Source organism: Agelaius tricolor, unplaced genomic scaffold (genome assembly GCF_023055355.1).
Source record: "Agelaius tricolor isolate 1412-34295 unplaced genomic scaffold, bAgeTri1.0.p SCAF_2, whole genome shotgun sequence".
Classification (NCBI taxonomy): domain Eukaryota; kingdom Metazoa; phylum Chordata; class Aves; order Passeriformes; family Icteridae; genus Agelaius; species Agelaius tricolor.
In genome coordinates, this window is record NW_027269262.1 from 49463678 (window position 1) to 49480851 (window position 17174).

Consider the following 17174-nt stretch of genomic DNA (forward strand, 5'->3'; position numbering starts at 1 on the left):
GTGCCAGAGGAGAGGGTCAGGGATGTCAGCTTAATAGCACTGCTGGCCAGAGCTGTGGTGGCTCCCTCTCGCCAGCACCAGACCCAGCTCACCAGGTGATGTTTCATTTAAATTTACCGATAATTATACAAGCAAGATGTGTGGGACTCCTCTGGCTACCAATGTGTCAAGTGTGTAAGTATGAAATTGCTGAGACAGACAAATAAAAGAAACAAATAAACCCAGAAAACAGTGAATATCACTCTCGAGCATATATTGCTTTTCAGTGGGCCAGCAAATTTGTTTCTACTATTAAATTTATTTCATACCTACCTTTGAGAAAAACAACCTGTTTTACTGAGCAGTGTACAGGTCCTGATACAATGGGATTCCAGATCTTGGTGGTTCTTTAGGTAATATAACAGCAGTAATATTAATGCTACTTTCTGAGGAAAAAGACAAGACACAAAGCACACTAACACATAATGGTAAACTGAATTTATTTCCTTTTGGAAAACAATTCCAGTAATCTCCAGGTTCAGACCGCAGAGTAAACATTAATAACAGTAACATACAGGTTAGTTCAACTGATTCAAGAATTTGGCCATGTGAAATCATTAAGGAAAGTCTTGAACACTCAAAGCTTCAAATGGTATCCAGGAAAAAAAATTCTTTGACAAACTACATAACAACTATTGCATATATGGTAATGCTATCTGTCATATCGCAAGGCTTACAAATATATATACGGGCCTTATTCAACTGTGGGTTCCTGCTCTGTGAGAAAGAGTCTCTTCATATTTTTTGCAAGAATCTTCAGCAATAAAAAATAGTCTTAGATTCATCCGTTTGTATACCAAAAGAGAGATTTCTGGACTGAAGTTTAAACGAAAGGGAGGCCAAACAGAGCTGCAACGGAACATAGCTATTACTTTCTCCCTCCTCCTTGAAAATGACATTTTTCTTAAGCTATTTTTTTCTCCTCACACAGTATTATTATTTTTTGTATCTTTCCTGAATAGGGCCCAAGTCCACTTGTCTTTATAAGACCATTTTAGTATCAGACAACATAATACATGTGCAACACTTTATATACAGGAAGTCTATCCGGTGCTCAAAAGTTCAAACACATGAACATCCAACAGTTTCGATAATACAAGTTTTATGGTACAATACAATGATTCTGAATAATATACATTAACAATGAAAGTTTCGTGCAAAGAGTAAAATGTGTTCCCTTTTTGTGCCACAAAGAATTCTCTGGAAGAGACGGGCCTTGCACTAACTGCTGTGCTGGGTCATCGTATGATTCTGCAACAAAAACAAAAGAAACAATTTAGTCACAGGACAGGCATTTCTGTGTGAAAGAAGGACGCAAAAACAATTTTCCCAACATATCTTGTAAAATGATGGGCTGGATAAAGAGAATATTCTTGACCCCTCCTTGTTTAAACTAGCCAGAAACAGCATAATTATGGAAGACAGGAGTTCTCCCCAGCTGTTTCGCACCAGTATCCTTTACATGTGCCACAAGAAGGGCAACACACTCTCTGCAGACAGGGTGTGGGCTGACCTGCCCCAGTGAAATTGCAGACCAAGTCAGTGATCCTGGTGTCTGCTTACACATGGCTCATGGTTTATGCATTGCAAAAATGAGAAGTGCATTTGCCATAAGTCTTATGCTAACTGGCCTGTGCTTCCTACACTGTGGCACTGCTTCAATTGCACTCCTGCAGTAAAACCTATTTCCCCCACATGGTAAGAAACTCTGCTAGAGAGCTCAGAGACTGATGAGAAAACAGGAGGGGCTGGCACAGCCTGCCCTATGGCCACCAAAACCCACAGGTATTTTTCTTCAGGTGAATGTAGTGCCTTATGTGCACCATGGACGTTGAAGTCCTAAATTCTCCTTTCCTGTACAAGTAATCACTAAATCAAGCAGCAAACAGTATCACCCTCTTTCCTCCTCACCTCTCAAACCAAATTGACCACTTTCAGAAAGATGCTATTGTGCTGCCTGTACTGGCTCAGATCCTTCACAAGCATTGACCCAAGAGCAAGGGACCAACCCAACACATCTTAAGTTTTCTACAGTGTACACTGGATCCACAGATAACTAGAAAATGTCTGTGAATGCTACTTCTCAGACAACACGGCAGCCACTGATTAGTGATGAATTTTCCCCTTAGTAATTGGGGCCAGATTTGGGCCAGTGACCCAGAGGGCAGGGGTGTCACATCCCATGATTTGCTCCCAGCACATCCAGACCCTTCACTCCACTTTATTAAGTTAATCTGTCTTTAAACCTCTTTGGGCTAACGCACTCTAGGATGAGCCTGTTCCCACAAGACAGTCATCATTTACAACAAAGTGAACATCTACTGAACCATACCCTCCAGAGCCACCCATGAAAGGGCGCATGAAAAAAGCCTCGGTGAAATGAATGTGAAATACAGCGTGACTGCAGACCAGCCTAAAAATCCTCTCTCCCATCCTCCTTCACTCTTCCCTAAACCGTGCACGCACACAAATAATAGTTCATGGGACATTTGGCAAGGAAAGGATCTTACAGTAAGACTGAGGAATTTTTAATGTAGTGCCATTCTCAAGATTAAAGGAAAATGACCCAGTGACACTCAAAGATGCAATTTCCAGATGTGAATACAAAATGATTTAATGCTGATGGCAGGAATTCCAGACTGTCCAAGGCCAAAGAGTGTTAAAAAAATACGCTCCACCACTTGATTTCATCTAGTTCCTCATCCTTCCCATAAAATAATTTCAAAATGCTGTAAAGCACTAACAATAGATGCAGCCAAAAATGTTGGCTGGTCACAGGTAATGGGCTCTGACTTTAAAGCACAAAAGGAAGGAAATTAAGAGTTAAGGCTGACAGTCAGTCCTTTTGTCATCCTGTTGTGTCCATTTATTGCAGCACTTACAGCATAACACCATAGGCTTATTGGAGACCCTGCAGTACCCAGAAACAACAGGACAAGTTAAATATGGGGTGGCAGCCTGAATTCTGATTTTCTTCTCTGCTTCTGAGCAGGTGAAGTAATATACCAATTGTTACATTGCAGACAGATATTTGGGGGGGGGGGTCTTTTGTTTCTAGTCTACTGAGAGTAAGCATGTCAGTCATGCCCATTTTTTACTTCTTTTCACTAAGTGAAAAATGCATAATCAGTATGAAGCTGGATGAACAGTTGCATATGAAGCAGTCAAAAGGTGTTTTAAAATTGCAGCCATAACTCTGGCTGCAATGACATTTTTGATTAAAAAATAAAAATGCCCAAATATGAAGGAGACAAAATAAAACACAGCATAAGGACTGAGTTGCCCCAGCTCTCAGTGTCCCTGACTCCTGTGCCCTGGTGCAAAATGAGATTCTCTGGAGATAATGAAGAAATAATAGGAAAAAACCAAACAAGCGTTGCAGAGAAGAATGAGACAGGGCAGGATAGGAACGTGTGGAAATGCTTTGAACAGTTTAGGCCTTAAAAAGGCAACAATATGTGTTGTAAACAGTCAAAACAAAACACAGTTTCCACAGTAATTAAGGCTCCCCAAACGTTAGGGACTAGGGAGAAATACCTATTTGGCTAAGCTGCAAAAAAATACAAAGTGGAAGTGCTTCAGCAACATAACATTGACAAGACAAGCAGGCAAAGGATGGGAGGGGAGAGATAAGAAAAGGAGGAAAATTCTGTAATCCTACAGAGAGCCATATTCCACTCTACCAAAAGCCATCTATTGGAGACCCCATGTCTAAGTGACTGAAAATTGCAAACATTAATCCCAGTTATGAACCGTTGTTGTTTTTATGAGGGGTGTTGTGTTTAAAAATTTAGGGCAAAATTTCTCCTCTATTATCCACCCAGCAGATCTCGACTCTGCTAGTCTCTTTGCCTCGTGGTGTGCAGCGAGCTCCCGCCTCCCTGGCAGTGGGAGATCAGGCACACGGGGAAAGTGGAATTTGGAGCTCCCGTCGGCAGGGATGCAGCAGGGCCATGGGAGCACAGCACACCCAGGGAGAGCACAATATTACACTTGAGATCCCCTGTGTGCCTTGGAGAGCACGCTGCCCTTCACTGAAGACACACTAGACAAGCCTGAAACACGCCTCCTCCAGAAACTTCAACTAGCTTGCCTGAGTTTGGAGCAGTTAGTACCTCCTCTTGCCAAAGAGAAGTCATTTAGCGAAGTACAGGAGGTATCGTATGCTCCCCTCCTTTGCCTCCCCCAAATCTGATTGTGCATTAGCACATCTGTTTAATTATGTGGTAGTCTCCCTACAAAGCAAAAATGTCAATTTCCTGCTTAGCCATGGAAAGGGGAAAATATTTTTTCTCAATATAATCTTTCCTGGACTTCAGCAACAGCTGTGTTCCAATTTCCAAGAGCTGGGATCTCATGAGGAGACACTAGTTTGCAAATACAAATTCAAGCTTTGCATGCACAAAATGGAGAAACGGGGAAGCAGGAGGGGTGTGTGTGTCACTGCATTTGTTATCATGTAGACACAAACCAGGAAAACTCCTACATCCCAAATTTCTATGTCTCAGTGTTACCTGGAAAAATCTGAATTCAGTATTTTTCACAAGCAAAAGAAACTCTTTAAGTGCATTTGCCCGATTCCTAGAAATAATTATTTTTGATCTGGATCCAGAATCCCAACTGTTATGTGACCTACTATAAAATTACATGCCACCACTTTTCTGGATGAAAATGCTTTGAGATATACCTGTTACTAGTGTTAAGGACTTGAAAACATGCAAAGAATTTCAGGATAATACTGTGTGGAAGAATCTCCTTGGCAAACAAATTCAGAAAGGTTTCTTTGCAGAAAGGCTGGAGACAAAAGAGGTAATAATACCTGTTGTTTGGTGCATGCCTTTGTGTTTCAGAGGGAGCATGAGAAGTAATAGCTAGCATAAAGTTCCCGCCCACAGCATCAAAATTAACAAAGAAAAAAATACCCACAGATAGCCACAGACTCAGTGGCCCATTAGAATCCTTAATGTGAACTGTGGTTTCATTCAATTTAAATGGGACTTCTCTATTTTATGAGCAGATGAACCAAGACATGGCTGTACCTGACACAGTGCAAAGAGGGTACACGTGAAGAGGCATAAAGATGAAATGTAGGTGCATTATTTCAACAGATGGTAACAGTACCACAGCAGCATGTTATTTTTTCCTTAGTTCAAGAACACAAACATGAGTAATCAATCATCACTGATTAAGTAATTATGGTACCCTACATGTTATCACTTATCTGGAATCCTCTATCTGTGTACATTACAGACCATCTTGTATTTTTTTGCATTCAAAAAAAAATAAAAATCCACCCCACTGCACTGCAATCGAGATCCAGGTTGTAAAACAGAACTCTACATTACTATCAACCTTTAAGCGCCACAATTTACTCTTTTTTTTAACAAAAGCAATTGGTTTCCAACAGTCTGGATAATAAGTCTTTTGACCTGCATTCTTCTTTGACCCATTAAGGTCACCCCTGTGCTCGGGCATATAGCTGACTTAGGAAATGCCTGCAAGTCCTGCATTTCATCTCCTGCCCACTCAAAATAAAGCTTTCTTTAAATGTGTCTGTACGGGTCCCTGAAGACCAGGGAGGCATCCCTGTAGTGGGCAATGGAGGGACAGAAGCTTCTGCCTTTATTAATGAATGCAGACCATTATGAGTCTGGCTGGCTCCTGCACTGTTCCCAGAAGCATATACTGTACGTGACTTAAAATGCTAGAATATTGACACAAAGCGAGCTGGGCACCCCTAAGGAAAATTACTCCTTGGATATAATGTAGGCTCGTAACAGCTATTAGAGTACAAAATAAAACCCTCCGGGATCAAACTGACATATACCGCATTCTACCTACTCCTCAAACATTAGAAGAATTTCTTTGTGGAGGCATTCTCAAGGACAGCATTAAACTGACTTTTGTAGCAATCTGCAACAGCTTTTTGGCTTACAGCTTTTAGTACTAAATCTCTAGTTTGAATCAATATAAGTACTATATCTACCACATTAATCAATACATTTGGTTCAATACACGTTCTATTAAATTATACTTTCTAATCAAGATTTTCTGCTTCTCTTCCCTTCTTTTTTTATTCCAACTTCTTATCCTGTACCACACTTTTCAAACTGTCTGCAGCTAAGAAGAGGATGTTGGATTTTCCAGAACCAAAGGGGAAGAAAGAAAGGCCCGTGGAAAGGCAAGCCTAGCAAAACCTAGCACAGGATCAACATGGTTTCCAGAACTTTGGTCCAATGCTCTATTACGTATCCTTGTTGCCATGACCTCTCATGCTGAAAGCTCTGTATTGGACACTGTTGGAATATTATCCTGTGTGGAAAGGCAAGGGAGGAAGAAAGAGGAGTATTAAGTGGTAACATCAAAATCAAATAAACGAAGCTTATTCAGACTAAACTATATAAAAAGGTTATTTTTCACACTGTTTCTTCAAAAGATTATTTTTCACACTGTTTCTTCAGATTTGTGCTGCTTCAATATTGCAGCACAAAGTTTCCTGTCAAGGCCCCATTATATTGCTAAGGATTCTTTCCTGGTAAACTGTAATATGATTATACTCAAGGACTGAATTGATGAGTTAGATTTGTACAATGTTAAGATTAAATACAAACTATAAATTTTAACATGTGAAAAAAAAAATTATTTAGTCCAGGTCTTTGGGGATATGTGAAACACTGGGATAGAAGATGTCTCCAGCAATTTGAGCAATCTACACAGTTAGAATAAATGACTTTCCCACACCTGTCTTAGATTTGGTGGAATGTGGTTGTTCTTCATAAGAAGAGAATGTGAAACGAAATGTCAGAATTATAAACATGCATATTGCAGGCATGCAATGAATTTGCCACTGTCTTACAGATAAAACCACTGCATTCGCGTCCCTCACTTACAGTCAGTTTCTCTTTTCCTATCTCCATATAATCACTGTGAACCTGCAGAAAGAATGTTGCATTTTCTTTTGACATTTAACATCATCTCACTCAGCTCACAATAGTGTCTTATAATACCTTCTAGATGACACTATGTCACTATTAAACAAAAAGGTGAAATAGCATAATAAAAGAGAAGAACAAGAATTCATACAATTTAAAGACAGAAAAGACCCATTAGGGCGTTTTCTCCACCCATCTTGCCAGTGTTGGATTATTGCCTATAGTGTAATTTCAAGTGTTTTGCCCAGTCCAATTTTAATTAGAGCTTCCAATGCTCCTCCTGGGAGACTATTTCACAGTTTCACAGATCTCAGGGTTAGTATTTTTTTCCTGATGCTCATCCCAGGAGAGGATGAGGCTCAGCCAACCCCAAATCAGACATGAAACTGAATCTGCATACTTAGGAACTGGTTTCAGTAGAATATCTGGGCCATTTTGGACCATCTGAAAGCAGTAAACTTATTTTCAATGCCCCAACAAATTATGGCACTAGCTCCACTGCTGCTGCAAGCAATTAAGAATATTCAGTTATGTGGGTTTCTAAGGTTTAGTTGCTGTATAGGTAAAAAAAAAAACAGTAGAGGTGGGATTTGGGGTTTTTGTACTAAGGGTAAAGGCTTCTATAGTGCACTCCACCAAATGATTTATTGAAGATTAGGGTCATATCCAGGCTCATTCTTTGATTCTATAATCCTTGATTGTACTGACAGAGCATCTATGGACATTCAGATTGTAAACATTTCTGTCTTTTGCACATATGTGAAATACAAAAATAGCAACTTCAGTTGAAGCTCATTAACAAATGAGCGATTATTTCCCCTCTCAGACCCTACCCTTCCTTTCATAAAACACTAACTACAAGAAATTAACTTGAATTACTGTATCTGAAATTTCAGAGCTAACAAATGTTTCTGATGTGTTTTGCCCCACGAATTACAATGCTTCTGACACTAATATATATTCATATTTCAGTGGTCAGACTTATGCTGAGTGAATGAGGGAGATAGAAAAGAGATGATGTCTAATAGTTTTTCATAGGTGAAAAGTAGGAAACTGAATGGAGACTTGGAAGTTCTGGAGAGAACAGAAAAAGTTCAGGCAATGTGTCCCTCCCACCAGCATCTCCAGTACTTAGTGCAGCTGGCAGAGCAGGAGGACTAACAATGAATTTATAAATGCACTAAAGTAGGCAAGGAATTTCATCCAGGCCAAGTTTGCTCACCAGCCCAGACCTAAGAAAATACAGTCTCCAAAACTTCAGACTCCCAAGAAAATTGATCTGAACTAAAACCAGAGCTATTTCCACAACAAGAAAGGGGCCAAATCCCAAGAGAATCTGTGTTCCCATAAATACCATTTATGTGTGGTGTGGTGAGTTGATGTTTACCAGCCTTTGAGAATCAGGTCTGTTCTCAGACATGTTTGCCAATTAAGTGGTCATCTTAGGACATGACTGACCGTTGCTGACAATGGTAATTTAGGAAAGTCTACACTGAATTGCAGTCATTCATATAAATTAATTCACCTAAGCTTTGTGATTTGATATTACGTTAATGTTTCTGAAATAGCATGACTGCTAATCAGATTTTGTTCTTTATCATATTTATGTAAAACTCTCAGTGTTCTGGTTTTTCTGCTCAGCATTTCCAGCTGGGCCAGAGAAAAACTACCTGCAAAAAATCTCAAATTGAAGAGCATGTTCTCAGGGATGCAAACTTAAAATTAAAACCAAACCCAAACCAAACTAAAGCCCCTGATACCAATTTTTCTTCAGAGACTTCCAGTAAGTCACTAGTAAAATGTCAATGATTCCTTTTGGATTCATTACTATATGCAAGTGCATATATCACAGATTTGTTGTATGGAAAAGAATGACATACATTCCTGGGAACAGCAAATAAGACTTTCATCATTGTCACTAGAAGAGAACAGACACAAACACCAATGCCTGTTCACCATCCTTGCACCTTCCTCATTATGAGCATTGGCAGGGGGCTCCCAGCTAAGCCTCTGACATAAATCAGAGTAGCTCGAAGGCTGTTTTAACCTATGGTGCCAGGCAATCGCCTCCCATAAGCCTGCCTCACCCTGTCTGTGCTCATTGAAATGCAGCGAAACTTGCAACAATGTCTTCCATTTCAGGCAAGATGTGCCCGGCTGCAGGGGAAAGGTGTGTGCATTACCCCATAAAAGGGAAAGCGATGGGGAGAGGGGGCAATAGTCAGGGCATGTTCACAACAATGCTTCAAAACTGGGAAACCTCTCTGTTCTTTTGTATGGCAAAGGGGCTGTACTGATAATCAGGATCCGGGTCTAAGTCTTGTCTGTAGGAAAACAAGGCCTTTGTGAAACTGCAAATGTTTGAAATTAATACACAATTCTTCTCCAATAAGAAAATTCTTCTCCAATAAGAAAATTGTTCATTAAGTGGGAATAAAAGCTGAAACAAAAAAGGCAGAAGGAGGCACTTCTGAGAAATATATCAAAAGTCTTATTACTTTAGAATATGGTTATGGTTACCCTGGTATAAATTAAGAAAAGCTCCACTGAAATCAAGGGAGTTTCAAGACAGGAACAAATAAGAATACAGACAGGCTAAAACAAAGTGAGTATTGCTCATACAGTGATTGATTCTTGCACACCCTCTGCAGAGGCCACAGCCAGAAGTCTCTTCACCCTGTCAGACCCGGCAAGCCAACCCCAAAGTTGAACAAATACATATTTGTCTGCAGCTATTGTAAAACAGAGTAACAGGGGACACTAAGCCTTGATAGGCAATACTGCCTAATAAGATATTCAGGGATTAAGTCAGTGTTTTGACAAGACACATGTTCATGGGCTAGTTGTTGCTCTGCTTTAATTTTTTTTCTTTGTTATGTTTAATTTATCATGCTGGTGCTCTCTAAACTACAACATCTGTAAACAAGTTTAAGTTTGACTGACCTCACCTTTTACATCCACAGGCAGCATTTCTACTTTGTGCTCTGATTTCAGATACCTTAAAGACAAATAAATCTGTGGGGGAGAGAGAGGTAATAAACCTGCAAAACAAAAACAAACCCCTTTGTCTGACAATACGTGATCATCTTATGTGAATACAAATTTGCCTAGCTGTGAGTGAGGAACTGGGTCCTGGAACTGGAGCTGTGCACAGATTCCTTTATAGGTCAAACCCAATTAAACAAACTACTACTAAATATTTAACAGCTCAGTGCAGTAATTAGTGACAAATAATGGAAGCTTAAACTGATAATTGCACAAAAATGTCCTGTTGGAAACATTACACGTTCCTTACTCCTCCTCTTTCTCTCATACTCAATGAATCCTGATCCTTTTCAAGGATTAAACTGACAAATGAATCTGGATTTTATGTATATCTATTTGGCCTGCAATGAAGTTTTCTATGACTTGTGAAAAGGAATTTTCCAAGGGGAATTCTTCTTCTCAAATTTCCATTTTGGGTTCTGTGCTTTTAAGCAGAGTAATTGCTAAAACATGAATTGATTTCAAATCTCCAACCAACCTACAAGTCCAGAATTCAAGCTCCTGTCTATAGGACTCAAAAGGTCACCCAATTAAAATGGGGAAGCACACAGAGCTGTGATTTATATGCAAAGGGCAACCTTTAAAACAGTGATACTTTCCAGTTTTCCACAGGTGCATGTACAAGAATCTCTTTGAACAAAATTACAAGTGAAATTACAAGTTTCTTGATACAGCCTGAAAGGAAAGTGCTGTAACTTGTCTACACTCCTGTTATACAGACAGACACATCCCACACTTGTATCGATCGCCGAGTTCACCTCCCTACCTCCCTGACATAGCACTGGGTATTGTGCTTACCAGGTGACATGGGGACAGCCTGGAGTCTGGATTCTCCACACATTGCCAGCTGGTGTGTTGGGCCTTGTACAACAGCACCTGGCACACTGGAGGTTGTGGATCAGCCCAAGATTAACTCACAGTGGCTAACATTTTCGTTTAGGTGAAAGCAAACCCTGAACAAGCCCAGTTTTAAAATCAGCAAACTTTCCTTTCACATGTGGAAATCATATTTGGAAGTTATCCATTCATCCATACACCCAGTTAAGATAATGCAGAAGTGGATGGGAGTGTATGCTGGATCCTGAAGTCAGGAATGCAAATGGGAATTTGTCCCCTTGTCCATGGTATGCCAATTTTAGACTGTGTAGGATAGAAAAGGAAAAGCTAGGGTGCTCTGCTAGCTCTCCTCCTCTTCTAAAAGCTCCAAACTCTGTTGCACATTGGTGCATCTTTTTCCTTCAAGACAGTTTGCAAGGCAAGCCAGATTGAGCAGATTTGATGGTAACAGCCAAGGATTTCTGAGCTGATAAGCAGAGGCCCCCATGGATTTTGAGCTCTGACTTCCTTCACAACCAGTTACTGTGCCAGCCCATCTTGGACATCTTACAGTCCTTATTCCTACAGCTCTTCAAACTAGGAATAGGAGGAGCTGGGACAGTGCTTATGTGGCAGATTTGGTGTGTATGTGAATTACAAATCTACTGCTTGGAAAGGAAACTAAGGACAATTTTTATCCCTTCATAGCTGGTGGTTAGTTAGACAGTTAAGAACCCTATGTTGAAATGTTTTGTTCTTAGAGCAACCTCATCTGAGTTTCCCCCTTTTAAGTCTAAGAAACTCCATGTTTTAAAGGTGACTTTTAGAGAGACCAGAATGCTATTTTGCCCTTTATAACAAAGTCATTCTCTAAATTTTGTGAGGACACACACTGTAAATCAATAAATCTGGAGCATTTACTAACATGTGGTACCAGGACAAGAAAATTTCTTGTTTGTCATTGTGGTTGTTGGTTGTAAAATGCAGTTTGGATTCTCTATTGTCTTCTGTTTTCTCGTTTGGTTTATTTCAGCTGCATTTGTCTAAGAGAAGTGTGAAATGTGACCACAACTAAATGGGAGGAATTTTACTCTCACTTTCTCCTGTTTACAGAACCTTAAAAAATGGGGAAGGCAGTGAAGTCCAATTCCTACAATATAATACTCCTCCCCCAAATAAGAAGTACCACACAAAGAAGCATCCTTTCATGCCTTTTTCCTTCCTCCCTGTGAGAGATGACGTATCCTCCTAGCAAATGTCATTCTCTGAGGTTGGTCATTCTGTTTCCTGTCAGACAGCTGGCCAGTGACACGTTGCAAGTCAGACATGTCATTAGGTCCTGCCTTGGCCCAGTACTGACAGTTGAAGAAATGCCCCCACCCCTCACCTCTGGCTTTGGCTTGTGATGCTGGGTACTCCTGTCTCCTTGCTATCTCCTGCTAGGGGATCCAGCCTCCTGCAGCTGCTGCTTTCACCCCTCATCGCCCATTAGGACTGGTTTTAGTGTGGCAATCTTTGGATTGAGTGAATAGAATCACATTTATGAGGACAATAATTGGAGACAACACTCATTTGCTGTCTACATTTAGTGCCAAGGTATCTGAAACAGAGAACTTTAATTCCTTTACAAAAAGATGTGCTGTAGCTATGGTGAGGCAAATCTATAACCCTCACGATCTTATGTAATTTCCTACTCCAAGTTAATTTTAATTCATCAAAATAAAGCCCACCTAATAAAAATAACCCTTTAAAGTATTAGCTTGAACCCAGAAAAAACCAAAAAAGCAAAATCTTTGCAATTGGAGGGCAATTCATCATACCACAGTGTACATTTATATAAATTCAAAAGTTAGCTATAAACAAGTACCCACAGCAATAGTGCCATGCATAAAGGGGCAGGCAACAGGAGGCCTGCTTTCTAATAAGCCCTCAAAGGAACCTGCCACACAGAAGTGGCACTTATTCTAATTTAAAGCTCTCACAGTTACTTTACTGTGGCAAAATTTATAAACTAATAACTTTAGTAAACAGACTGGCACTCCAAACAAAAACCCACACAGCAGTTCAGGCCCTCAGAGAAAACAGCTTTCTTAGAAAAGTACTCTCTTCAACAGTGAGATAAAACATTTGTTTGTTGGCTACTCTTACAGCCCCTGTTGTTCAGTAACAATTCTGCACCATTCCATCTGTACTGCCATTTCACTGTGGTCTGTAGTCTATCATCCCCACAAATCTTTTTAGCATCCTAAGGAATATTACACACCTGTATATTTGTGTCCTGTTCAGCTCAAACAGAGAAATACTTCTGGATTTGAAAGAGCCTACTCTGGGTCTGTGACCTCCTTATACTGTGATTAAATAGTCAGGGCAATTTGCTTTCAAATTGTCAGTTTAAAAACATATTTAATATTTGCATTTAAAGCTCACATTCTTTCTCATCTCTATTAGTTTTGATTCTCAGTAACTGATAAAAATTACAAAAATTATACTGTTCTTCATTTATATACATGAAGAAAAAAGAAAATCGGAAAGCAAGAATAAGGGCTAAACAAGAAGTTACAGAAATGTCTGTAATACACGCATATTGGATTTTTTTTTTGTTATATCCTGAAAACACATCACTTTGTACAAAGTTCCTTTTCAAATCAAAGCGATACTAAAGTAAAACAACTGCAGGCAAAATTTCTAAGACACGACGCAGTTTGTGTCAGAACGCTCATCACTTCAGGCTGACCTGTCAAAGTATCTTGGGAAACATGGTAAAAAAGACAAATCTGCAAGTTCCTAAGAAACTTTGAATGATGAGAATTGTGTGTTGCTCACAAACCACGGAATGCTGTGCTGCCTTAGCTGAGCTGCCTGCAGGGGATGTCCACCCATTCCTGCTTCTAGGCACACCTGCTCAGCCTCTGCTCCTGAGAGCTTCAAGGGGGAGCCACCATCAAGAAGCTTTTACAGAAGAAAGCAAAGAAATAAAAAGTTTGTGCCTAGATGAGTGATGTAGGATTGAAAGATCAGAATTTAGTAGTATACACAGACACCTGCTGTCAGCAATAGAGCTATGTCATAAATTTGATATGGGTGATGTTAGCAAGGTGACATTTTTGGACCTTGACAGGTAATTTCTGTCACCTGCATTTTCAGGAGATTCTCAGCACCTTGCAGAATCCACCCCTGCATCCAACCCACTTCCTTGGGGGACCCAGTATTGTCTGAAGAAGTCTCTTTTTAGGCGTTAGAAATTGAGATTTTGGCCACAGGCCTTGTTTTTCCAGAAACAACTGCATTGTCAAGGCAATCAACAAACTCACCGGAGAGAAATTTCTACGGGTTTTTGAAATACCTCTTTTCACAGATATATTTCCCTATTAAGTTCTGCACAAGAGTCTGACATCTGTAGAGACTTACAATTCTCTGCTAAATTGTGTGCATTTTCAGATTAATTCCTACATGTTCACTGTGTATTATTGTAAATCCATGTGGCCTAACCATTCAACTCATGGGCTACCATAGTCCTCAGTGCATGCTAAAGCATTCCTAACACTGCCCAAACTTATGCCAGCTCATAATAGCCCCATGGGATTGTTATACCAATTAAAAATCCCTGGAATTCATTGGAGTCTGAGACATGCCTGTGAGGACCAAAAGGGAGTGATACAGAACCAGCTTGCAAAATAAACAGGATTTGCTGTGTACTGAGGGAATCCTTGGCTGTCTGACTAAGGTACCTTTTATACTGGCAGGGGATGCAAATTGGAGCCTGAGGATCTGCACTTTCATTTTCAAAGCTCTTTGCAAACATCAACCACTTCACCTTCACACCATTGCTTCAAGGGAAGTAAATATGTACAGTTCCAGCATCTTCTGTTTTCTGGAGGTGCAAAGAAGCACAGGGCATTTTTACAGTCTCTGCTCAGGCACAAAAGGGAGCTTTTGACAACCTCTTCCTTTTGTGGGCAATGGAGTTTCTCAAGGCCACAGAGGGAATTGGTGGCAGAACAGGGTTTTCTGGAAAGATCCTGGTATCCAGCCTGATACTGAGTCCACCCTGCCTAACCTGCAACACACCAAAGCAAGTTGCAGAATGCTAGCCATACACTGCTTCAACGTAGAGTACAGATTACTGCATGTCACTCTCCATAACCTCTCCTGTAAGAGGAATTCTACATGCTTCCCAGGGACCTCCTCCTTTGCTTCACCCCCCCACCCCAGATGGTGGCAAGGTTAGAGACAAGTTGTTTTCTCAAGGCTGAGATTAAAAATGGCTCTGTGTTTTGCTACACATTCCTCAGAAGCATGGGCAGCACGCGCGCGCGCGTGTGTGCGCGTGTGTTTGTGTGTGTGTGTGTGTTTGAAAAGGACCCCAATGAAAGGAAGGAATGAGAGATGCTAAACAATGCTGTGCAAAGTTGCAGACTGTTCGGCTACAGGCCAGAAAATGAATCCAATTTTTCATTCTGTCATTATAAATATTTCAGTGCAAATGGTACTGATTTTCTGCAACTGTGGTTAAGCAAAGGGCCTCCGAGTGAATATTTAAGGGGGAAAAAAAAAGAGAAGAAGAAAAAGAGGGAAGGGAAAAAAAGAAAAATAAGAGGGAGGGGGGGGAATTAAGGTTAGCGACCAATTAATTTCAAACTTTCAGTGTAAAAGATTCTGGGAAAAATTCTACAGTGATGCAGCGTGTGACTCGAAGGAGGGAAAAAAACATTTACTCTGCTCTTCTTCTGACAGTTTCTCATAAAATATCTGCAGTCCATCTATCTTTTAGTACTCCAGGCTCCTCTGGAGAGCAGAAAATAGTAGTTTAAAGCTCACTTCAGTGCCAGTCTGCGGGAGATTGCTTTCCACAGGACCCCTGCTGATGGAGGCCTAGGGGAAGAGGCCCAGGAGTTATTCAATCAGTCCAAGGCTCTGGGGCGGCCAGGGCTCCTTTGAGGGCTGATTATAAAGCTGCCCTCCTGTTGCCTGCCTCTGAACAGAACGAAATGAGCAGCCTCTTGCTGAGCAGATTCTGCAAGAAGGAATTTCACCTGTCATGGAGTTTGTCAGAATTTCAAGATTTATCTTGGTGCAAAATTAATAAAATACCAACTAGGATTTCAGCCTGACTACTCAGCTGTGTCATCTCAAAGTGATCTTTCACCTAAGAAAACCTGGACACAGAGCTACTGAAGTCATTCTTGCCCTACTTTTGCTCAGGAGCTTTGCTGGATGCTACAACTGAATAATAAAATGATTAGAGGTGGATTTCCTGACAATTACACCCAACGTCAAGCGCCGGGTGGGTGCTACCGTCCTAGCGCATGACCTTCCACCTTACCTCTGTGGTTACTAAATCTCCCTGGAATAAGCCAGAAATCTGAAAAAGAAAAAGATCATTTCTGCAGTTTATAACCTAGCAGGTCCCTTATGGCAGCACATCTGTTAAGTTCATACACTGGTATTCCAGGTCTGGATTTGATTTATAAGTTTTAAAGGAATACAAACAACAGACTACATGAGATTACATCCAGTGAAACACTGCAAATTAATATTGCTGTGACAGTCAAGTACATGGTCTTTTAACCATATTCTGAGTTTAATGTTGTGGTAAAGTGCCAGGTTGATAAAGCATCATCTAAATCTCTGTGAGCTGAGTGCAATTCTTTCGAAGCTAGACAGCCTCACCAGTCTTCTGACAGTGCCTTACAGCAATAATAATAATAAAAAATCTTCATACACTACCTGTTTAGTTAAGACTGTACTAGCTTACAGCACTTGGTCACATGAATTTCAAGTCTCAGGTAGCAAAGAAGCAACTGTGGCAGCCTGCAAGAGGGCTTTACAGCTAAAAGAGTAGATCAATTTCGAGAAAATAAAATTCAGCTGATGGGTAAATAACATATTATTCAATTTACAATGTGGTTGGTTTAGATCTTGACATGGAGAGACAGAGATCCATCGTACCAAGAAACAGTTAAATATGCTTAGATTGGGAAGAAATACGCATTTGCCATCAACAGCTCTTACCCTGAGCTGTGACAATTTCTCTGTACTGTTCAAAGCTGTTTGTTGTTTGAAGTGAAAAATCTACCTTTCTGTCTATTTGCTCCCCAGCATTTTCTAACAAGGGCTTAAAACAAATGGTAACATATCCTTTACCTGCCTTCTTACCCTTAAATGACAATTCAGCATTAATACACATCATAAAGCCACCTTTACCAGGCACTAGCAGTGTGACAGTTTTAACACCAAGAGATCTCACAGTAAAGGGGGAGAGAAAAAGCACGCCAGTGAATGCACAGATGGTGGGAGGGGACACAGGGTGCTCTCAGCAGGTTACAGTAGAGATGCATTAAC

At 40.5% G+C, this 17174-nt stretch overlaps 1 protein-coding gene across 13 annotated transcripts in view; it reads right to left on the reverse strand.

The window, feature by feature from the left end:
- Positions 1-462: 462 nt before the first annotated feature.
- Positions 463-17174, reverse strand: part of ZNF521 (zinc finger protein 521) — a 230201-nt gene continuing 213489 nt past the window's right edge. For all 13 annotated transcript variants that reach the window (XM_071418505.1, XM_071418498.1, XM_071418408.1 and 10 more), the window contains one exon: positions 463-1290. In XM_071418505.1, coding sequence (XP_071274606.1) covers positions 1261-1290 — 30 coding nt within the window. In that variant the 3' untranslated portion in view covers positions 463-1260. The remainder of the gene's footprint in view (positions 1291-17174) is intronic.